The sequence below is a fragment of the Channa argus genome, chromosome 11 (assembly GCF_033026475.1).
Source record: "Channa argus isolate prfri chromosome 11, Channa argus male v1.0, whole genome shotgun sequence".
Lineage (NCBI taxonomy): Eukaryota > Metazoa > Chordata > Actinopteri > Anabantiformes > Channidae > Channa > Channa argus.
This window is the reverse complement of record NC_090207.1, coordinates 7,233,451-7,258,857: the sequence shown is the minus strand read 5'-3', so window position 1 is coordinate 7,258,857 and position 25,407 is coordinate 7,233,451. Positions and strand designations below refer to the sequence as shown.

The window sequence follows — 25,407 nt, the reverse complement described above, 5'->3', positions numbered from 1 at the left end:
TAGAAAACAAAACCTTTATTAACCTTAGCTCAACTTCTCAGAAGTAGTGAACAAGACATCAAACTTTGTTCATCTCAGTATATCATGTTAAATATCTAGAATAGTAGTGTTTAAAAATGCACAAATAGATAATAAAATAAGTCCACGTAATAGTTAATCATTCACCTGGGTGGTCTCTTAAACAAACAATATGCCCCATTAGTAACCAGATTTATGGTTTACAGACTACAGTGACCAAACAATTTAAATGTTGGCAAATGTGGATCAGAGCACAGAAGGTGATATCACCTTTTTGCAACTGATTTTGGCCCACTTCAAACCAAAATATCTACAGTAACTTTGGCAGGAACAATGGTCTTTTATATATACAGGTTAAAGCTAACTATAAGTTATATAAATTTTCAGGGTGTTTTCAAATGTATTAATTCTAACTATTGTCATTCTTACCAAAACTTTGGCTGTACACTAATCAAGGTCTTCTTGAACTCTACTCAGATCAACTCGTGTTGGCTTAAGCTGACACTTATTTTCCAAGAGTTTAAAGTAAGTGATGAGTCTGATGGTTCAGTTCCATGCATAATATACAGTAATGCTGAAAAGCCAAACCGAGGATGAATAACAAATACTGAGATAACACAGTCAGTGCAACCTCTTGTCCTCTTAGAAAATAAGATACTGCACCGAAACCCCAATAATCCCAGTCTCTAAACCCCCAATCTGTAGGAAAGGCCTGGTAAATATACCAGGAAATGAATAAAAACTGGACCTAAATATATGGAAATAAACTGCCAAAGAGCAATGTGTTATTTCTGATATATGCTAGTGTAATGCTTTTGGAATGGGAATAAAAACAAGGTGATGCATTAATGTAGAGCCCTCTGTGAGTCTATCACTCTTGTTTACACCACTGAGAGATAATGTGCATATGCTCATTTCTCCTTGTAGAGGAACTGTTAGGAAACACCATGCACTGTGGTGTGTGTTGTGTCAGCGGGCTGTGATACATGTGTGAATTTATGTGAAAAGCTGATAGATGTGCGTGTGTTCATACTAGTGGGTGTAGAGATAAAAAAGCATTTCACAAGTTAGTGGATCTCGGATTGACACACTTTTTGTTTTTTTGTTGACTTGACTTAATACATTAGTATTTTTAATTTTTTTTGTCCTTTCGGCTTCATGGTCATCACAGCGGATCATTGTCCGCATGTTGGTTTTGCCCAGTTTATTTAATTATTATTTTTTTAAACACCAGATGAACCTTCTGACACAACCTTCCCCAATTTCTACAGGGCTTGGACCAGCACTAGCTGTGGATGGCAATGGCCTATTACAGTTGTACAGCTGACGACTGCCTTACCAGCTGAGCTAAAGCCGCCCCTCTAAAAAATTTTATTTATGGAGCTGGAGTTAGTTGACTTGACTTGACTTTAGTATATGATTTTACATATTATATTGAAGTTAATCTTATTCAGTGCATTATCTTGTTTTCTCAACCCCATCTTTCTCTGTCTCTCTGCCATCTTTCTCTTTTCATTTACTCCTCCTCCTAACATTACCTCTTTCCTGCCTTCCTCTCTTTGCCTTTCTCTTCTCAGTGTGTGACAACCCAGCAACAGCAGCAGGAGGTGGACCAGGAGGAGGAATGGACTCCTCCCAGCCCCGTTTCTCCACCTCCCTCCCTACCTACCTCCCCGTCCAATGTCAGCTAAGTGGTGCTGACTCCGCCTTCTTCTTGCGGGAATCAAATCAGGAGGTAATGCGAAATGGCAGCCTATCGTCGCGAACCGAGCCCTTCTTTCTCCATTTGCTGGAACCAGGCATGGCAGCCCCACAATCCCTGCCGAGTGTAAATTGCAGCTATGGAAACCTGAGTGTTGAGCAGACGATCCCAGTGGAGCTGCTTCAAAGTCCGCCACCTCACATACTGGTGACATCCAACCAGGTGACTTTGAACTGGAAGGTCAAAGGCCAAGTGGTGGTGCCTAAGGTGGGGTCAACACGGCCTTGGATACAGGTACTCGCTGTTTAATGTTATTTTTGATCTCTGATTTTTACTCATAAATATTGCAATTAAACAACATTTAGGTTTCACATATATTAACGTTCGCATGATATACAAGAAGTAATAAGTGGAAAAGTAACTAGAAGATTTCATAATCCATAGATTTCATAGTCATTATCGGTTTGTAGAGCTGCATGGTCATCGGATAATGTTATCTTTGGGTTAATCTAAAAGCACCCCCTCTACATTACACTCTAATTCTGCTCGTTGTTACTCGGTGATAATATTTTCCAGCATTAGAGAACACCCTGTTGTCTTTGCTACTTCTAACCCAATTGTTGATCTTACAAGGTCTTCAAACAAGATTAATACTTTGTATGCTTACTGTCAACCTACTAATTTATCCGTTTATGACATTACACAGCATGTGTCCATTTGTCTTCAGGTACTGTTTTACCTGGTAGGACGGCGCTGGGATGAGCCCGACCCGCCTCCTCCATCCCTACTTCCGTGTGTCAGAGCATTGGTGGTCCGTGACACCAATGAAGCAGCACCCTCAGCAGGCTGCCGACTTGTGGGACCATCTGGCATCTGTGTTGTCCGTCTGGAGATTCCCCCAGCTTGGTTTACACCACCACAAGTGAGAAAAAGACCTCCTGAAGTGACTCTACCATCAGTGGATGTGTATTACTCTATTATTCCAGTGGAAGGGGCTGGTCAGGAGTGTCCCTCCATTGTTAACGAGCCATGGAAAGGTCAGAGTGTAAATATTGGGCCTCTTGGAGGCCTGGGTCTTGGGGGGCAGTGGAGCCCTCTAGTGGATGGGGGTCTTCAGGACATGATGAAAGTAGGTTCTGTGGGATTGACCATAGGTCCAGTTTCTGCCAAAGGAGAAAGATTGAGACTGGATGAAAATGTGGAGGTTCTGGTGCCACCCAGCCCGGTTCGGCTCGGCAAGACTGTGGCGTTTGGCATCTACATGAAGACAGATTCTAACATGGAACAATTTATACTGAGGTGGGAACCGAATTTAAAGAAATGTATTTAGTTGTATTTGTTCTCCTCATCTGATTTCACTTTCACCTCGGTTTTTCTCTGATTCTCTTCCCTGGCATTGCCAAGCATTTCTTCCTCCCTCATTCCTTCTTGTTCATCTCTCAAGGCAGCCGCCTCCCGAGGTTGATGGCTGTCACCTTTGTATGCTCAGCCTCTTTCAGGAGCCAGCAATGCAAATAACAACTTCATGAATATTCATGACGCATTCGAGGCGAGAAGAAAACAGAAAATGAGAAGCAGAAAAGGGAAAGGGTGTCTTAGACAGGCTGAAGGTTGAGGACACAGAGAAATTATAGAATAGGGATAGATTTAGGAACATTCAAGTTTTTCAAACTCAAGGGCAGAGCCCAAAACAGTTCTTAGGTGCATTTGAGGGGATCACCTACATGTATAAGGTTTTCCACATAAGGGTTCCTGTTCCTGGAAATGCATTTCTTTTTGGTTTACTGGCTGAAAATAAGTTTACGACCCCTGATCTATGTCTAAGCACGCATATCTGCATCCCATCTGAGCCTCATCATTTCACTGACCGTAGGGATTTCAGGCTGACAAATGACAGATGTACAAATGTATCATTCTATCCAAAGAATATCTCAGCACACAACAGCGTGGCTGAATATATACGGTAGCATTACTATAACAACATGCTCCTGTGAGAGTAAAACTATTGAGAATATTTCAGGCAGCAACTTTGGATACTGTTTTTTACTATTTCAGTCCTATATTTACTATAGAAAAGCTCGAAACACACCGAACAAGGAAGCTGCCACATGTCATTAGACTCTTATTTTTGACAGATCATTTACACCTGTCAATTTTATATCCAGTAGTACCTATGACCCAGGGAGAGGATGTCAGATGCTTTGTGCCACCTTTGGCTTTAGTTGTGAAAAAAGAGAAGTGTCTAAGAGTCTACATGTATTTGAAATATGTATTGACATAGTAATTTCAATGGAGATCTAGTGAATGTTATAGAAAAATAGGTTTGAGACTGCTCTTTTTCTTTTTCTTTTTCTTTTTTTTGGAGGGTTTTAGAAAGCCTGACCACTGTGATGAATGTAGCTTCATAGTCAGGATAAATGAAATAGCAGGAAGACTAGCAGACAAAGATGGTCGACATGAAGCACTTGTAGGGAGGATGATTCATGGTAATGACAGGTTGAACACGGTTAGAAAAATGCTAGCTGATAATAGACTTAAGGACATTATTAAATAAAAGAAATAGTTAATTATTCTCATTTAACATTTTGATAGAACTGTTTAAGCAGCTCTGCTGTCTCACATCTGCAGTATTTGGTAAACAATGCTGAAAAAGAAAAGCAGCATCAGATATGCATCCTTTGTGCATGTGCATAGTCATCTATAAGGTCGTCTTTCCACTGTCTGCTGACACGCACACACACATTCACACACACATGCACATAACATAATGAAAGAAATGCTGCACAGTATTCCATCCTGCCATATATAAAAACACACAAACACAGCTTTACAGAACCTATTTACTCTGCTTAATACACCGATTGCCACAAAACAATCCACTCGGTGGTTTTGACGCTGTGGTAGACACAGGTTAGGATGGGAAACATTTACTGCTGGGCATGACTGACAGGTGTCAGAACAAGTAGTGCTTCCCGGTTTAAGGTGTACAGTATGCGGCTGAGTGACCATGCTGACCCCTTTAAATAAAAGCCACCAGATTGTATTAATGTTGTAGCTGACCGATGTGTGCACCGATGCACACTGGAATGATTTGCTGGCCTCTTTCATTCACAGTACACACACTTTGTCGTCTTCTGTTATTTTTTTTTTTTTTTGTCTTTTCTTTCTTGTCTTAATTTTTTGTGTGTTCGTTTGCATGTGTATGCGCCTACACAGGTTCATTTTGGCTGCAGAAAGGAATAAACAAAGCACCCTCTCTTTTATATCATGTTTTTTCATCCCTTGGTTTTGAAGAATGTTCGATTTAAAAATCTCATGTAGCTTTTACACATCGTTCTGTGCACATCTGAGTCAAGGTGTGTGTGTGTGTATGTGTGTGTCCATCCTATCCTGCAGATCCTGCCCTCTGCCCAAGCATACAGTCCCAGAGGAATAATCTCCCTGTTAGACGCTCTGGCATACATGTAATAAACCTTAAGTGGATCTCATTCCTGTATGTGAGTGTGTGTATGTGTGTGACACATAATAAGACTTAAGTGTGCTCTATCACACCAAGGTGATGTGATTATGATAAACTGCTGAGAAGACGGAGGGACACGGAGGGAGGACGATTGAGGGAGACAGAGACTGAAAAAGTACAAGAGACAAGGAATGAAAAAGAAAAGTAGGAGAAAATTGGAGAGACTGATAAAAGCAGAAAGAAGCGAAGGAAACTCTTTCTTCGTGTGCATCTTGTCCTCATTTATAAGCCCATCCAAAAGGGGAAGATGCAAGGACAGTTGAATCGTGGCAACGTACATTTGCCAAATTGGTTTGGGCATCCTTGCTGTATCACCTGTCACTGGGCTTGTAACCTCTCATAACCATGGAGGATTCTGTCACTTTGTGATGAGGCTACACGGCTGCAGACAACTAGCAGAAGCTGTGGTTGTGAGTGTCTGAGACATCCGGTAAATTACACTGCCAAGTACCAAGTTCACTTACATTTTGTGTTTGACTTACAGCCTCTACTTTCAAGTAGGCACATTGTCTGATAATAATGTAAGCTCATTAGAAAAGCTGCTGACATTTGTCACCCCCAAAAGTTCATTTTAATTAATTTTCCATGTAAAACTCTACTCGCAAAATGCACAATAACCGGAATCTCCTGCTCAGAGACCTGTTGTAGACCTATTATAAACCTGGTGCCAGTGTTACCAAATGTGTGTGAATGAAAATTATACTGATAGACAATTTAATTGAGAATGACTGAATGCACATGGGAGACCTGAGCTGTCTGTAAATAGGTTTTGATGCAGATACTGAACATAGATATTAATAAATAGTAATAAAAGACCCCTGAACATAAAGAGCCAAACTTAAATAGACGCCTCCGCTCTCTGTGCTGTAGCCAAGATTCACTTTGAAAAGATGAATAAATTATGAAATGGAGAGAAAGTAGTTGATATGTTTTATTATGTTACTATGTTCTTCAGATCATGCTGGAAATTGATTTCTAAATAAGACGAATTTTACCCGTCAGAAATCCCTTTAATATCATCCTGTTTCACTTGAATTATGTTAGCTGCAGGTTTGAGTTATGTAATTCTTTTCAGTGATTTTACTGTTCTAGTTTATGCTTTTATGCTAAAATCAACCCTGCCTCCGACAAATTAGGTTTGTAGAAAACTAAACAGCAAACACAATTAGGGTATTTGAAGGAAATGTAATCAGTGGATGATTAGACTGTGGAGCTGCATCTTTTTAAATGACCAAAGCGCTGCATTTGATAAGAAACAGGTGGTCTGGGAACACTTTTATTTCTATGTTCAGTATAACATATTTACAATTTACCATCTAAGTTGTAATCTAATGTAATTGCTTTTGCAACTAAATATTTGTAGCAGACGAGGTTGCTAAAAGACACATAGGACATATAGGACTTACTCAGTTTGTCTCGCAAGATGCATGTCACTCATTGGTACAGGCTTACGGGGAGGTATGGTCCTGTAGATTAGACAAATATTAAATCAGAAAGAAAGTAAAAGCAGGGATGTAAATGGCAGAACTTGGTGGTTGCTTGTTTATTGGCCCAGCAGACTTGTGATGTGTGTTTTTTTAATTACAGTTGCCTAAAGACACAAACAGGAAATTTGTTTTTTCCAGCATAATTTTGTTTTCATTTTCTGTTCATAAAGTTGCTGTTGCTCGTCATACCACTCAGTTCATCACAATTCAGCTTCCTCTGTAAATGTAATGGACATCTCGGGAGCCAGAGACCAAATTTCTGCCAAAAACAGACTTTGGGCTGATTCACTACTACATTTAAATGTAGTGAAAAGTCAATTTTTTTGAACAACTTTTTCTTCATTCATGAAGCAATGCCAAGCCCTGACATCTGTAATGGGCTGGCCAGTAAATATTGATGATTAATCGGTTGATGGAGCCTCCGATTCGATCCCCGTGTTGTCAGTCAAAGCACATCTAAAGGATGTGATCCTAGCATGCATTAATCTTAAATCAGTAAACTTTTCAGTCCAATAGATTAGATAAAAATATTGAATACAGTGTTCTGTTCAATCTATGGAAGCCCCTGCTGTACACTTCAGATGCTTTGAATCTGTTATTAGAGGAGAATTTCATTTTTCAGCAGTTGGAATTTTGACTAAGGTTCAAAGTGATCACTATCTTTCCCCATTAAAAAGTTGTCATCTTGAGCTATGTGCTGTAGTTGTTAGTTGATTAGCAGGATGATTACTGACGAGAAGGGGTTATTGTTATGTATGTGTAGGAGTCTGTGCGATATTGTGCAGACAAAGGCTGATTGAGATGGCGACAATGAAAAGTCAAACACTTTTTCTCTGCTTTTTTCTCTGCATTTCTATGTGACTTGTTATAATGGTCAATTTATTTTTAGTTTGTGACTGTACGCCAGCTGAATTTATTGTTCCATTAGTTCTGTGTGTGTGTGTGTGTTTGTATATACACATGGATTAGTGTATTTTATCCTAGGATCAGAGGGGAGATGTACTTCTAAGGACCAGATTGTCCTCTCTGGTGATTACACTACACACACATACACACACTCTTTGCCCTCTGTGTTTTACTCACACACACGTAGAATGCCCAGGATGCCTTTATTCTACAAAGCTCCGCCATCGATTTCACCTCAAATGCCCTTTCACCAGCAAGGAAGCGGAATCAATTGTTTTTGCAGCTGTGTGTTTGTTGGCCTGTGAGTATAAATGTGACCTCAGGCATATGATTGTTAGGGTAACTGTGTTCTTTAATTGCATATGTGTGCACTATGGCACAAACCCATTGTAATGGTTTGTGTATCATACCTGTGTTTTTTTCTCTGCGTGTATACAGTTCATGCAGTACTTTGTTATGTGAGTGTGATGGTTTGATGCTCATTGTTGCATTGTTTGCGACTCTTGTTCCGTCTGTTCTCTAGGTTATAATTTGTTTTCGTGTGTCAGTGTGCTTGCATCTTTGCTGCTCTTTGCTTTGAACCCCTACCACACCTAATGAAGAATGCATCTGCACTGTGTCTGCAATATTCACTTTTGCATGAAAGTTGCTTGATCTTTTCCTCGGTATTATGGATTTGCAAAATTGTCTCATGGGTGAATGTACTAAAGTAATGAAAACATAAGATGACAATGCAATAAATTGTTTGGAGTTTTTAAAAGAAATGCATACATTTGTAACTGAAATAAGCTTCTACAACAACCACTAAATTGTCAATCATTTTCTATACATTTGCTACTGAACCACATTACCATGAAATGTCATAAAAAACGATCTGGACAAACAAGGATGATGGATTTTCATCACTTGTAAGTGAACAAAAAGATCCATTTCCACAAAAGTGAATATCATTTATTTAATGTTTGCCTGCATCCAAGTCCACAACTTCCTGCTTTTGTCTTTCTCTGTGCAATGTTTCCCTGTGTCATTGACTTTCTTTATGTCTGGGACTTTCTTCTTCTGTTTATCATATTCTCTAGGGAAATCTTTCTCATCCCCTGGTTCACAAATCCGTATTGTGTATAATTTATTTCAGTCACTGCATTTTCTAAAGCAGCACTCTAAATAATCATACTAGCCATTTACCTGGACTCAACACGGCATGTACTTGTACTCATGTCTTTCTAGCCCAGTGTGGGCTCACAGTACCCGTATTCTTATTACATTTCTCCTTATCTATTGCTATAACACAAGCTGAGTTAAGGAAAATTCAGTGCAGAAGGGGTTGGCAAGGTAATTCTAAATAATCGTTAGGACATATTTCCTTTTAAATTCATACAGTCAGTTGTTATGATATTAAAAACCACAAAGTAGAAATTAAACAAGAGCTTAAACAGTGAAGCGTCAAGACTCTGGGTAGGACAGCAAGGCAACCATCATGCTTTATTGATGAGCATGATATGAAACTTCAGTCAGGTCTGGCACATGCCTCTTAATTTTTAATAGTCAGTTGACAGAATAGACAGTTGTTTTCATCCACATGTTAAGGAATTTCAAACAAAATGGTGGAAAAATAAACGTAAAGTTTCTCCTTTTTTTGATCAGACATCACATTTGGCTGCAAGATTCTTTGCAGCCAAGCAGATAAATTCAGGGTTGTGCCGAAAACAGCACTCGATTTCATTAGCGTCCAATTGGGAGGCCCACTGATAGACAGCAAACTGCCCGGAATCGCCCTAACATAAGGCATGAAGCCAGGCGAAGCTCCCTGATGAGCTGGTGGTATTCCCCGGAGCTCTCCTCTTTCTCGTGTAGCCACACAGACCTCGGATGCTGAGCATATTGTACTTGTAGAGTTCAGTTTTCAGAATTAAGCTTATAGAAGCTGCCCACCTACAGTATAATGTCTGATGAGACAGAGCATGTGATAATGGCCTATTTGAATTTGCCTAACTTCGGTAAGTTATCAAGGTATCAATTTAATGCAGCATAACTCTGTCAGCCTTATAAAATATCTATACCCACGTCCCACCTCCACATTGTGAAATGTTGCTTTTACTTTATCTGTTCAATATTTAGCTGACTTTTACTATACTCGTAAGCATTAGAATACGGCCCATTCTTAAATTAAGAAAAGGGTGATTTGAAGCACTCTCTGTAGTCACTGAACTGAAAGTGCAGAGTCTGATTAACTGCTGTGGGTTGAAGTTGAGGTCGAAAATGTCATTGCTGAAATCATTTAAGGAGGAATAAAAACGATAAAAAGGAGGAATTCTGGTAACAAAGACGCACAGTTTCACACAGAAGCACACATCTGTGCTCATAACAGTTTTATTGGGAAGCTTATTTTCTATTTTTTATCTATGGGAAGAATTAGCTCACACACATGCCTATGGACATACATATTAAAGTAATCATTCACATATTTGACAACGACTCAGACTGTGTCACACTAGCAGGTAGTTTGTAGGCTGCGAAGAACCTAGCAGTGGATGCAGATACTATCTCTTAGAAAGTACTGGTAAACCTTAACTGTATCACTGTATTACAGTGTCAGCGAAAGCCAAAACCTCCAATCTAAACTTTGACAGCAATAATTAAATGTGAAAAAAGACCGTTTTGTGACTATGATAACTCACAAACTCATTAAAAGGTTAATGGCAGCGTGCTAGACCTGTCTTCTATCCTAAAGATTACACTACTATGCAACTAAACTGATGTTGGGATGCGACATTTATTTTAGTGAATGGTGCACTAATGCAATAACAAAGTAGATGGTTGGGGTGGATGGCAGGGCATAAAAACAATACGATTTTCACCCCACAGACCCGAGTTTGACTCCAGAGCCCCCTGTGTGTGGACTACAGGTTCATCAGCCTAAGTCATCAGTCCCACTTAGTCCTTTTACTGTGGCTGACATGTGGGCAACTAGGAAAAAACTGTAAGATTTGCCATGATTGATAAACACACAGTGTAGTTTAGTGTTTATACAGGTTTAGAAAGTTAATGAAGTGTAAAAACTCTTGTTTAAGCACATTTAAGTTGATTATTATAGTATTTAGTGTAGATCTGTGAAATTTAAAAGGAAAAACTGACATTGTAAGTTGAATCTATGCCTGCAGGAGTGAAATGTAGAAGACAATTTGAAACAGTTATTGTACTGTATTGTGTGTATTGTGTATTGACTTCTACTGTGTGACTTGTGCCAAGGTGGATTGACTGTATGTTAAAACGACACTAAACTGTTTAAACAGCACTTTGGTTAAACAGGTTCAAATTGTTTTTAAAATAGTTTCTTGACTTTCTCTTCCAGACAGGAATAGAGCTTAACTTTCACCAAGGACATGAGCTCCCTAATATTTCAGTTTCAAGGACCTTGGGTATTATTGTCATTAATGACTTTTAAATGTGACACATCTGCTTCCTCACGCTGTAGTTTCACCTTTTCACTCTTGGTGTTTCCTCAGACGACAACAACGCCAGTCAAAGGCAACATACACTAAACTAAACACTGTAAAAGTGAACACGTGCATTCACATCAACACCTACTCTTTTTCCCACAGTCACCCGTCTCTATTCCTCTAATCCAGCCGATACTATTATTCTATCTACAGCATTTTTCTCTACTTCCTCTGCTCCCCATCCTTCTATTTCCCGGTCGCCACCTCTTTTTCTTCCTTCTCCTCCTTCCCTTTTCTTTCTTGCTTTCTCTTTCCATCTCCAATCGGTCATGAATATTCATGAGGGTGTTATTTGCATTGCTGGCTCCTGAAAGAGGCTGAGTACACAAAGGTGACAGCCATCAACCTCAGGATAGCGCCGGTGTTTGTGTGTTGTGGGGCTCCGCATGTGTGAGGGTAAGGGAGAAGTAGACAGAGGTAGATGAGATGAAAATGAGGAAAGTACAAGGAACAGAGTCAGAGAGGAGATGGCAAAGGGGACTTCGTGTATTTTGGTAGTGTCACTTGCAAAATGATTGGCGTTATCGCTGAAATTATAATTAAAATGTCTCTGAGCACAAATATGTTTGAACTGAATTTGAAATATTTCTGCTTCTTGAGCTTATTGATATGACAGTGATCCTTTTTGCACATGCACAGCTGTTTTTGCACGCTCTTGTTCATTTAGCTGTCTCTTCTCAAAGATTTGCCCATCTATCCCCTGTTTTTCGACTCCTAATGCTCCTCTATCTTTTCTTTTTTACATTTCGAGCTTCAATCGTTCTTTGAGTCTGGGTCTGCCATTGCTAGTTTGGGGATGCTTGATATGCAAATGGCTGGCTGGTTATTGTGCTATGTTTATTGTTCACGCCACTCCTTGTTGCAGGATAGAAGAGTCCCATTTAGAAACAGTGCTCCTTTATGCTGCTCCTGTATTCCTTTCTGTTGGGGACACACCGGTGGCTTGGAAATGCACATTTTAAGCCAAATATATGTATGTGCTTTTCTGTGTATTTGAGCATTTACCTCTAAGTTACCCCAAGAGTTATAAAAAGGAGTTAGGGGATACGATATTTTTACTAACAGAGAGAAGCCCCCTTCTGCATCATTCCACCCGGGGACTCTAATAACATTTTTATTTTAGCCTGGGACCCAGGCTTATGAAAACATATTGTCTGTTTTTTTATTCTGGGACCACTTGAAATAAGCTACAGATGTTCCTATTGTTGAAGTCCCAATTTTTACTGCTCACTGGCTGAACTTCAGCTGCACTTTGGCTTCATCTCCAAAATGGAGATTTTTAGCTATTAAATATTGTGTTTGTTTAGCCAGTATAGTTCATTTTTTCTCATAAAACATTCATTTTGTTCCTTGGAATAATTATGGACGTAAATATTTGCAGCAAGGATGCAGTTAAAGACTCTTGGGTTCAGAGTTTTATTATTATATGTATATATATATATATATATATATATATATATATATATATATATATATATATATAAAACATAAAAAAACCTAGTATGCACTAAATGGTAAGGTAATCTACAACCTAGCAGATATATAGACTGAACATTTTTTGCAAAGCTTTCCACAGACATTACACAAAATCCTAATGCAGTCAAAAATCCAAGCAGAGCCTAGCTGTTAAACATTCAACAGTTAAACCACTTTTGCTTGATTACATATAGCAGGTTGTGGTTTAATATGTAGACCGTGCCTTGTACTGCGTACTTTTCTGGGACCTCTATCTAGTCCATCAATAATTACCCCCCCTTTAGTCCCTTTTAGACCCTTAAGAATGGCTTCCTGTGGCTCAGTTTTTATCGCAAAGTCTGAATCTAGTCTACAAGTTCCTCCATTGTAGCAGAATGAAACCATTCTTTAGAGATGTTCTGCCGTAAGTAGCTTGTTTACCAGCTCAGTACATTGTACATATTTTTTCTTTCTACCCCATTTACTCACAGTGATGTGCTTTCTTCTTTAGTTTATCCAAACTTAACTTGCATTTCTCAATATTGCTTGTTTTAGTACATCCCATGCACTCTGCACTGCGGGGAGCCCCTTGCAACAGCTTACAGCCTAAGAAAAGTGCCACTGAGTGTGCGTGTGTGTTTGTGACCGTGTGTGTGTGTGTTTGTGTGTGTGTGTGTGTTGTCGTTGTGGGGACAAATTTTGGTTTGATGCCAACATTAAGAAGAAAGGGCTCTAACACTTTCCTTTAGGGTTAAAGTGAGGGTTAAGGTCAGCACTGAGTTCAGGCATTTAGTTATGGTGGTTATGATTAAGTACAGAGATGGGGAATGTATTATAATTTTGTGTGTCAAAGTAACTTTGATGTCACAGATGTGTTGTATGACTGTCTTGAATACCATCTTTTAGTCTCCAGAACTTTGTTACCTGGCAGCAGACAGGTTTCTTCTCAACCTCATCTGCCTTTGTGCATAGATTTTACATTAAAGTATCACCACCTAGTTTGGCTGACGCTCTGCTTGAGATGCATTTAAGGACAGTAGAAAGTGTAGATCATCTGTGTTTTAACACTAACAGCTATTTTTCAAATGGAAACAAATACCTGATTAGTTGAATATTTGGGTTGAGCTCTAGTGCATGAGACTTTAAACAGTACAGGTCATAGGAATTAAACAATACACTCAATTTCCTGCCTGATGGTGAACCTAATATTATTATAGAACAAATGAGGATTTTCCCAATAACTGTGCAAATTAACCTTAGAAGACATTGAAATAAAATATGCGCCAGTAATTTTTCTCTTTCGGTGACAATTTAAACAGTCCTCTTTATCACACTGTTCACATTTTGACATCATGAGACCAAGACGACACCTAACAATTGACAAGTTATTGAGACACTGACATTTTTTGTTGTTGTATACCCACCGCAGTTGTTGTTGTTGTTGTTTGAGATGAAGAAAATACCATTGCATGCTTCTATATAAATGCCCTACTTTCATATATAATTTCACTATGGCATAAATGTTTTACATTTTCCATAAATTTAAACAGAAAGTCAAATATCTCTAACTTCATGTGAGTAGTGTATTGTATACACCTCACTTTTCCTGAGGATATGTTGAGGAAAGGATTAAACCCGTTTCACAGCAATCATCTTGTATTGTGGCTAAGGAGTAATTCTAAATGTCACTGATGTTGTTCATCACAAGTTAGTTCTTTTTCTTTTGTAAGTTAAAGCTAGGTTTATGCTACAGTGGCTACAACCGTGTCAACATTCTTATACAATTTTAAAAGCGTTTCTTAGAACTCCAAAGCATGTACTTGCAAAATAAAAAGGCAAGTTTCGACTGTTTTCTTCTCACAGAATAACCCTATTTGTGCTCTGTCAAGTGTGACTTTCTCCTTCTCCACTTTCAGTCGCAATTCAGATATTGAATGGTTGTTGCATTTACCCACTGAGCCAGTGCATACCATCAAAACTGTACAGAATGATTTTTTTTTAAATCACACGTACACTTGCTCAGTTACCATGACAGTAATAGTTTGTGTCAAACTCAGCAGACCATCAGCCCTGTAGATAGTTTTAGCAACATGATTCTCAGGCAGCTTGAAATAAAGCAAAGGATGAGCGCATAAAGTACAACTAATCTGTACTTAAGATTTCATATCAAACCTGGCCATTGCTATGTATTAGTGTGTTTCCGATCTGTGTAATCTCTGAAGATGCCCACTGGAAAATAAGGCTGTTATTCTTCATGCCCCACACGTAACATCCCCACAGATTAGATACAGTTTGGTGGACCTGTAACACATCTCATAAATTCTTCATGGGCATCTTCAGGGAATCCACCGGAGTCTTACAACAGTAGCAATCACTGGGTCTTTTATATTCGCCTCTTTTGCTCTCTTTATACTTCTCTGTGCTTAACCTTTTTTTTTAAGGTCACAGGGATGTTCTGCAGGGCACTGCTGCGCTGACCCTTGTAATCGAGTTTGTAATGTTTTGATCTGGGAAATTCCAGCTTACTGTACTGTTGTGCTCATTCTCAAGTGGTGCTGGATAAGCACATCACCTAGGAACCTAAAACTTTAATGACTTTAATGATCATGTTATTTATTAATGAAGGAATTGAAGAACCCCTGAAGTCCTTTTAGATTTCACAGTGTGTAACTGCCTGTTCATTCCTCTGAGTTGGGGAAACTCTAGCAGACAGTGTCTTACCTACAGTAGTTACAAGTATCCAGCAGGATTTCAGCTGGTACTGCATCCTTTTTCTTCAGAGGAAGAATGTGTCCTTTTTCCTACTGGATATTGGGGCGTTCTTGTGCCTGAGCTTTTTGTTTCATCTGCTTTAATTTTGGTACATTCAAAAATATAATCATAAAAAGCAACCTTGTATAAACAGATAACTCAGCTACTGGCTTATAAAAACAAATATTTAATTTATGTCTTATGCTTATCATCTTCTACTTTACTTAAAATGCTGTGACAACATTTGACCTTCTCCTGATTTCTTTTTTCGAGTGCATCACATTCTAAAAAAATAGTATAACCCCAAGCAAACATGAAATACAAGTCTCAAGGAGAAGTTATCCTTCTGTCAATACACATAAGCTATGCGTCTATGCAGATGTACACAGAGAAGGGGGTTATGGGTAACTGTGGGTCGCAAAGGCCTCGACGTCCACACTGCCAGAATCTCAACAACCCTTATGTAGAGATGCCAGTAGAAGAGCTGATAATTAATGTCATTAATCTTCCCATGCATGCAGAACGCAGAAGTCTAATTTCAACTTTACATGATAATTGTATTTATTGAAGTAAAAAGGTTTATCAGTATCTAAATCACCAATCACAAGAATAACCCCCTTAACTGAAGATCCAGACTGAAGTCATCTTAATGACAATCTTGAGCCTACCCCAGCTGTCATTGGGCGAAAGGTGGAGTACACCCTGAGCACATCTTCGGTCTTTCTCAGGGACATACATACACATAGACAGACAACCATTCACACTCACATTCACACCCATGTAAATTTTATTCACCAATTACAAATCATGTAAATTCTACACATAAAGGACACATTTTGTTGTGGAAGAAAGAAATTACATTACTTTGAATATTTTTCCACAATGCTATACTTTGTATTTTAGTTCATGGATTTTTTTCTGCTTTTTTTACCTCCATTTATTATGTTTGTTTGGAGGCACTTTGTCTACGAGAAGCAGTTAATCATTGAACTTGAACTAAAGGCTCATTTAGAACAGATGCTTTCCATTGCTGGGGTATGTTATGACTACATGGCTGCCTCCATGATTGACCACCGTGCTTCATGTTTGCTCATTTATCAGTGCTAATTCGTCTGGCTAATCTCCCCATTAAGCTCAGTGAGAACATTAGCCTAGCAAATGAGCACTGATAAATGAGCTATTATTCACAGCAAAATCTCCACTTCTACTTGCCCGTCTCATTTTTTTGTTTCCTTGCTTTCCCTTTCTCTCTCCTGATTTCTTTTCTCTTTACTTTTTTGTCTTCTACTTCCTGGCTAAGTTGTTTTTAAGCATGAAACATTGAAGCACAGTAACACTAACATTGTGAATCGTTTAAAAAAACCGGGCTGTATGTTGTTTGATATCACCTACACATCTATAGAAAAAGGGAAGCATATCGTAATGTACACGCACAGGGCTCTGCTTCATGTCTGCCGTATCAGATCCTTCCAAGGAAGAAACAAAGTCAGGTTAATGTAAGGAACACAGAGAAAAGGAGTGGCCGTGGAAAGAAACGGATGGGTGAAAATCAGTAAAGGAGGAAGGAAAGGTAAAGAATCGAAAGGAGTATCCATCTCTTTCATTTTTCTCTCTGTACGCCATTTGTTACTGACTGTTGCTCTTCCCTTTTCCCTTTGTCTCATTATCTCTGTCGCCCCCTCATTTCTCATAATTCCCTTTGTCCACTGTCTCTCTCACTTTCTCTTGCTCTCTCTTGCCTCGTCCATTTCTCCTAATTAGTATTTATTATTTGTGGTGTACAGTCAGCTAATTAATTAAAGTAGTCATCTGGTGATTAGTTGCCCAACATCCTCGTGGAAGGACTCATCTTTATCTGCCCATGGAACACGATACACAAAGATACTTTACACACCCCCTCTCTCACACACACACACACATACACAGTAGCAGATACTTTTTCCTCACTGGTCCACGGTTTGAAATCTGTAAAGGCAGCACTGACATATTGTCTTCTTAGACGCGATGGACAAACTTGTTATAGATACTTATGGTGGGTTTTCTGTGTCATCCTTTCTGTAAAGTTATTGAGTGTGTTTGGAAGCTTCAACACATGGCAGTTTGAGACATTTAAAGGGTTGGGAAAAGACATTAAGACAAGATTTTTTTATCAAGTGTCAACTGTTTAAATGAAAAAGCAAACTGCAATTTTGAAGTTTTAGTTTTAAAGTACTTAGGGAAAATTGCACATTTTGCCTGATTACTTGCAAACTGCTGATAAAGATTATGTGATCTTGATCTCAATTATTCTCCCAAACCATTTTGAACCTCTGTGGATTTCACTGACATTTGCACTTTTGCATTGCAATGGTGACTTTGGCTTTAGGAAACAGTACTTAGTACTTGCTTTCTATCCATTGTGTTAGTGGGCATGTAATGCATGATAGTTGAGATACTACACAAAGTTTGCAAACACAGGGAAAATCTCAATGTGAAAAAGCATTTTATTCTTTTCTTTACATTTTAAAATTAACAATATAATGGGGAGCTCCAAATTTTTTCTATGATGAAGAAAAACAGTAGGTAGTGGAAAAACTAAAGTCTGCTTGAGGCCAATGAATTTGCTGCTTGGCTGATGCAAAGCCACTATGCTTGATCTCTGCCAGCATGAAGTTAATGCCTGATATAATGCAAGTTAATTGCTTTAGGTCAGGGAAAATACACCAAATAGAGTATTGAAGTAGTATGTGTGAAGTCATCATGTAGAAAAGAAATGAAAGGCAGCAGGAGCTGAAGGGCATGCAGGTGCTGTTTAATAGTAAAGTAGACTATTAGCGCAGGATTTCAGGAGCTAGGGAGGCAACAACGGCAAAAGATCAATTTTTTATAAATGAACATGTAAAGAAGAGAGTAAGTCTAATTTCATAATGAGGTAATTACTGTTCTCAAACTAAAAGCACTTAGTAATAACACAGAGTAAGTGTTAATGACAAGTTACTTCATTAAAACCGGGCTCAGTGATTGTTTGAGGTCTTTCAGCCTCCTCCACATGTCTCTGTGTGACCGACCTAGAGCTAATCTTGTATTAAAAAAAAACAGTTCTACAAGATCCAAGTGAATTGCTGTTTTCTGTGAGGGTGTTTTAGAACTTGAGCTGCTACGACGTGGAGTAGTTGGAGACGGATATACCGAGACAAATGATATGCAGACATGCACAAACCTACTCTGATATACAAACATATTCGTAATAACATGAAACCATAAACATTTAAGTCCATTTGAACATTCAGACTGAGAACTACATGTGCAGCTGAAGAAATAAAAAGGCTATATCCTGAGGTCTCTAAAAATCAATATCCGCTGAATGTTGAAGTCGAGCAACGGTAGGACAAAACAAGACTTTTGTTCTTGTTGTCAAACATAGAATAGAGAACAGTGCAGTGTGTGTGTGTGTGTTATTAGACAGACATTAAGATATAAAGGAACATGGAGTGAGAGAACCAGGGAAGTGAGGGACAGAGAGACTGTAATGAGTACTCCAGTGGAGAATGATAAGAGAGACAGAGGAGAGTTGGTCGACATAATGAGTCCTCCAGCATGGAGGTGGCATGTGGGAGGGATGGAGGGAGGGAGGGAGGGAGGGGGGGGGTATGAACAGTACTATTCTAACGGAGAACAGAGAAATCAAAAGGGGCGGATTGGATCATAGAGAATGGTCGGTATAATGAGTTACCCAGTGGACAGCTCGTGCGGTAGAACACATGGAGGGGGTACAAAATGATACAAATTCCATTGCCTTTAAGGTCATTGCAGTAAAAAAAAAACAATGTTGGACTGCTGATTCTGTAGGTACGACTGGCGTGTTGTAGATACAGTAACATCTTTGATGATGAGCACTGAATTCAGTTGCCAGGCATCACTTTTCATTGTGTATCCAGCAACGTAATGCATTGTCTGTTACTGAAGTCTGTTTTTGGTTGTGCCATTTAGTCTGCAATTATAGTGAGTAGAGCTGCTGAAGATAACTACCCAGATCCTCTTCTGTTTATATCAAAACAAACAACTTACCATTGAAATGCCAGCGTTTTCACCTTCACAAAGGCATGTCGGGAGCACACACACGTGGATGCAGATGAACAGTGAACAAAGTGAACAAAATATATTACTGCTGATTATTATTTCATCTATTTGTTTCATTAGCTGTATAATCAGTGTTCGAACATTTTTTACTTCACATACTTTTTGGGATTTTTTTCATTGTATCTATCTCAAACAAAGGCAACATGGATAATTGACATTTCCCCATTTCGTCCACTACAGTGCAAAGAGTTTATGAACACAGCAGTGACTAATTATAGTTATTTATAGTCTTCTGATGTAATTATGGGCAGGGCCAGAGGGGTGGGCTGGAAAAGCACTGGCTGCCCTCAAAGTCTGTTGGGACACACCAAGTGCCACCTCCTTGCCAAGTGAATAGGTGGTAGGTAGCCAACCGCTGTAGAACTTTCAGTACAAGGGGACGTGAACAAACCTGATGCTGAAATAAATCAGTCATTTCAAATAGATAAAAAAAATTCATATTAGGTATAATTAAGGTGGTTTAATATGTTTTGTCACATCATTTTGTAGCAGTTGCAACCAGGGAGATTATCCCTGCAAAGACTGGATTTTTAACTCCCGCCAACTGTTTATTATTAGTTGTTTGTTTTTTTTATAATTAATTGAAGATAAAAATTATAGATACAATTTCTCTATAAACAGACTATTAGCGTTTAAAGTTTCAGTTTATTTTTTCTAAAATGTTTTTTACTTTCGAATTTAAAACCTTTTTAATGCTTTTTTTAAATTTTTTGAGCTATTTTGAGCATGTGCCCCAGTGTGGCCACCCCAATAAAAAAAATTCTAGATCCGCCCCTGGACTTTTGTCCCCAGCTCTCCCAGATGAAGTACAGTCCTCCTTCATCAACAAGACTGAAAATGAAAGCTTGCAATACATACTGTTATGTAATTCCTGCTATGTTAATAATTGAAAAAGATTTTTAAAAACTGCAATAGTTGCATTTTTGTACTCCTGGAACATTTAGGCCTTTTTTTTGAGTACAAACTAGACAGATTTCCAGGACACCAGTCATTGCAGCGTGTTTGTGATGGATGTTTGATTGACCTCAGAAAGACATAAACACAAATTCACTTTCACATACAGCCACACACACTGTTTTTCACGTGCAATGTTACTTTTAACAGAAAGATGAGACTAAACTGCCAGAATCTCAGTAGTGCTTTAAGAATTAAACAAAGGCGTATGATGCCACAACCTGCTGTTTGTATGTGAGTTTGTTCCCAGAAGCTGTCATAGTATGATGTGTAGTGGGTGGCATGAGAGGAGACCCATCACCAAAATATCTACAGATACAGATACAGATACAGATACTGATGGGCTCCAATGAAGAGGATAGTAACCAATAAAACAAACAAACAAAAAAAAAAGCATAAAACACTGGAACACTGTCAAAATACACGCACAATATGTAGATTGTGCGACCAAATTACCCGACCTCGCCTTTTCAATTCCTCCACTTATAAGCTCGCAAATCATCAGCTCCCTAGCAAACCCGTCAGTCAGTTTCTAACCTACCTGTCACCCATACAAATAAGCAACTGTCCATCCAGTTAACCAGCTATTCAACAAACTTTCCATTCAACCAGTTATACTCTCATCCAGACACATAGACATATAGTCATTTTTTTCTTATCGCCATAATCAGACATCCATGAGACATGAGAAGTGTCAATCATTGGAGAGATTTTTGTCAGAGTCACAGGGGGAATAAGAGTGGGAGACACCTTGAGAGTATGGAGTTACATAAGAGCTTCAGTTAGATAATCTAATGGGAGAGAGGGGGAGATGTAGGCAGCCGAGGAGCAAGGAGAGGGGGAGTTTAATAGAAACACAGAGGGAGGAAGTGTGAGGAGGATGAGAGGGGAAAGTAGGCGTTGATAGGAGTTTCATGTAAGAAGTTAAGTCATGTAAGACAGAAGTCAGGAAATAGGGTAAAGAAGTGTGGAGGTACAGAATGAGAGGTTGAGAAGAGATTAGGGGAAATTTGAATCCAAAGAGGAATTTAAAGACACGTGTCATCAGTGATGGGTAATTGATGACTCGTTATAGAAATGAAGTAGTTACATTACTTGCAGCAAATTAATTTTACAATATCCGTTCGCTACTCATGTCAGCGCTGTCAAAAGTGCCTCGACACAAACTCCACATAATCCTCCACCCCCACGTATCACATCGTTTCTACCGAACACGTGCAAAAATAGACAAACAGGGTTTCACTCTCTATCCAGCAGCTATAGTTTGGTCTGCGTCTGCACACAGCTGTCCAGAAGTCCTGACCTCAGGCGTTTAGCTGCACATCCTTCCACCCAAAGAAAAGAGCTGGTTCCTGAATGCATAGATCCCTGGGGATAACATTTGCCACAACAGTCAGCCAAAAAGAAATCCGACAACTTTGGACTTATCTGCAGTCAAATTTCTGCTATTTCTTGCATTCTGAAGTGGCCTGCCAATGATCGGACTAAGTTGTTATCAACCCTTTATCATACTCCCAGGAAGACAGCAGCAAGTGAGCCTTGAGTGTCAAAGTAGATGAGGAGCATGTTAGTGCAATTACTAGATTTTCCTTTACACTACTCATGACAGTGTCCTTCCTGCCCAGTGGTGCTCACAGGAGTAATGAACTTGCACGAGAATGAATGAGATTTGGAGGTAATTTGGGGACTTTCTCAAGGATGCAAAAATAAGTTTTTGAATGCTACACTTACAGTATAGTTTATTCTCATCTTTACAGCAGAATAAAGTTGCCTGCAACACACAGCAACATTTATTTTGTGTTGAAAAATTAGCATTTAATTGCTTCAATGTACACAATGTAGAAATGCAAAGGGAGCCACACTGAATGTCTGAGTTGTTCCAGACATTTTCCAGTATAAGATCTATTTTCTGTATCTAAGCAAGACAAAAAAAGTACCAGTGGTACTGCTTCATACTGGTAATCCTTCACGCTGACCTACCTGAAACTGGGAGAAAAGAGAAAGTACCAAAGTGCTTAATTTATTGTTTTGGGGGCTTCTTTGACCATCTGCTTTAATTCTATATGCGCTATATCTGTTCTTTTTTTCCCACTCTCATTCCTCCTCCCACCTCCCCTCACCTCAGAAATCTCTGCCATTGACAGGGGACAGGGGAGGAGACAGGGAGGAGAAAAGGAGGATGAGACCAGGCTCAATCCATCACGGCAAAATAAAAGGGTGGGGAAGGGAGAGTTAGTGAAGTTGCACTGCTGACTGAAGACCTCTGAGTGGTGCAGGGAACAGATAGGGCGTGGCTGTTTGACATACAGTTTGTGAACAGCAAATCAGTTTAGGCTCTCGGGTGACTTTCAAAGGTCCAGCAGTGGCTTTTTGAACGTGATTTGTGTATAAACTGAGTGCATTTATTACCCAAACTTTAACCATCTGAGTAACGAACCTAATCTTAACAGAGAGATTACTTTTAATCAAACAAAAGTCTTTAACATCAGCCACAAGTGCTGTAATAAAACCTTTTAAACTCGTGCTTCACTTACTGCTATGTTAACGCAGTCGGGTTATTTTGAAATTTCAGAAACTCAAATCTATAGTTTGAGTTTGAGTTTTAATCCCTACAAATTTGAGTTGTCAGAAACTCACATTTTCATCAACATATTTAATTCTAGCAACTGGTGCAAATGTTTTTTAATCACAAATTAATAAAATTAATTTTCATAATCAGAAGATGCAAACCTTTCATTTTCATTATTTAATTTTTTCATCATCAGAAGTCAAATAACATTCACATAGTTTCTGATTAGGGAACTAGCTTGTTTGATGGGAATTCAATATTGTTTTAATGGGAAAACTTACCCTTTCCATTTTGACACCAGATAAAACACTGACAAATTGCTGTGCACATACTTCTCAGTGTTTCTTGCTTTCACACTTATTTACCGGCAAACATTCCCACCTGGGAGCTGCTCAGTACAACATTAGTCCTTTGCTGTTTTGCAGCTGGCAGACCTGGTCTCTCAGCATCGCAGTAACTCGTGAAGTAGAGAAGAGACTTGTTTCACTTAGTTTCACCCACTTTCCTTTGCCCACGCTTTCCATCTAAGGAGTCACTAGTTGCATGTGACCCTCTGGCCAACAGCTCACTTTGCTCACAGTTGGACCTCTACCACCTCAATTTGTCATTTTGATGTTAACTCTATATGGCAGTCTAGATGAGTCACCCGTAGAAATAAATTCAGGGAGCCCATTGAATGAGCTCCTGAAAGTCTACATTGGATGTTTTTGTTGAATGGATTCCAAAGAGCTGACTCTCGAAGCGGAAACAAGCTTTCCGTTGGTGGTGCATTGAATTAGAAGACTTAGTCAGGCCAGGAGGGCGGGGGTCGAGGGGGCTGTTATCACACTACAGCACCTGGATCAAAGACAGACAGGATGGGACAGAGACGTCTGTCAAACACACAGAGGGCGAGACACACGCACACATACATACACACACACACACATAAACACACAATGAGACTCAAACAGGAATACACACACAGTGTGAACTCTATTTGTTTATCCATTTCTCTTCGGCTCTTAAAGGTCATTGTAGCTATCCTGTCATTTCCTTTTCTCTCTTAATTCATCTCTCTGTAACTCCTCCTCTTGCTGTCCTCTCGCTGTGCACATCTCATTTCCCTTAATTGAATCTGTTTCCCTCAACTGCATCTTTTCCTTGCATTGCAACTGAAGACACAAAGAGAGAGGGATGGAATCTGAAATAGTTTTATTGTCAAGTAGGCTTTTACATACAAGGAATTTTTCTTGTTGACTTTGTGCAAAACTAGTAATTTTTAAAATCGGAAAGAAACAACACATAAAAAGTCAGAAATACCACATGTAGATGTGAGAGAAAACAAGAAACATAGTTTTTAGAAAAGTATTCTTTCCTGATCACATCAAACTTTATTTTTACCTGACGCACAGTGAATTTCAGCCTCACATGTGGGAAATAGTTTTCAGACTCAGTTCCTCTCCCTGACTATATTATTCATGATACAGATTCAAAGACCAAAAAAAAGCGGTATAATTTTTTTAAGCGGCCCCGTCTCGCGTATCGTAGCCTCCTCAGAGATCACATGTAGCTGCAATCCTTCAAAACAAGTTTAGTGCCTTTTGCTTTGTGTATATCAAATCATATAATGCATGTTTGTATCAAATCTTTACTATAAATCCTATAAAACCTTTAAACTGTCATTAAAGGTAAAAAGTTAAATGTTGTAAATCAAATCGGAGCTAAACTACTGGATACATCCTTAGGTCAACAAACAACATGCTACCACATGTGTTGTTGGTCCAGATTAATTTGGACAATGGGTTTATTATGTGATAATACAGTATTTTTGTCAGTTTAGATTTAAACATATCCTCTTCCAAAGAGGAGGATTGCACAGTAAAGTGCACCTCTGCTGAGGTTTGTATTTGTGATGACAGTAATGGAACCCCAAGGTGCTGCATCTCTCCCCCCCAGCAGGTGACTGTTTTAACCTTTTAGCTCTGCTTAAGATTTGCGGTATGACATTAGCATACGGAAATCTGCATAGCCAGTCTCCTTCCATTGCTCACTAGTTTTTGTGAATGTACAAATTCTGACTCTTGCAGAGATGGCTCTTCGATAGGGATGAATCAGTTTCGCTTACTCTGCAACAAGCTAAGCTGGAATTTTGATGAGCCACTTTAACCTGTAGGTTTAAGACTTTTACAGTCTATTTTACTCTTTACTTGGCCATGTAGTTTAGTAGTAGAAGCCTTTTAGAAGTGAGTTTTTTTTTACTGCACATTATATGGTTTAGCTCGATCCACCCCCCAAAAAAATGCGTATAATGTTATTTTATTTTAAATTTGACTTTACCATTGTGTTGTTGACATCAATAACTATTTCCAAACTTATACGATTATAAGTATAGTAGATATAAAAGTCTCCTGTCTTCTCACCTGACACCCATACAACTTCAAATA

The 25,407-nt window shown here is 39.0% G+C and overlaps 1 protein-coding gene across 2 annotated transcripts in view; it reads left to right on the top strand.

The window, feature by feature from the left end:
* The window catches only part of si:dkey-215k6.1 (transmembrane protein 132C), a 216,077-nt gene that overhangs the window by 75,797 nt on the left and 114,873 nt on the right, over positions 1 to 25,407 (top strand). For both annotated transcript variants that reach the window (XM_067521854.1, XM_067521855.1), the window contains exons 2-3: positions 1,596 to 2,014; positions 2,448 to 3,019. In XM_067521854.1, coding sequence (XP_067377955.1) covers positions 1,596 to 2,014; positions 2,448 to 3,019 — 991 coding nt within the window. The remainder of the gene's footprint in view (positions 1 to 1,595; positions 2,015 to 2,447; positions 3,020 to 25,407) is intronic.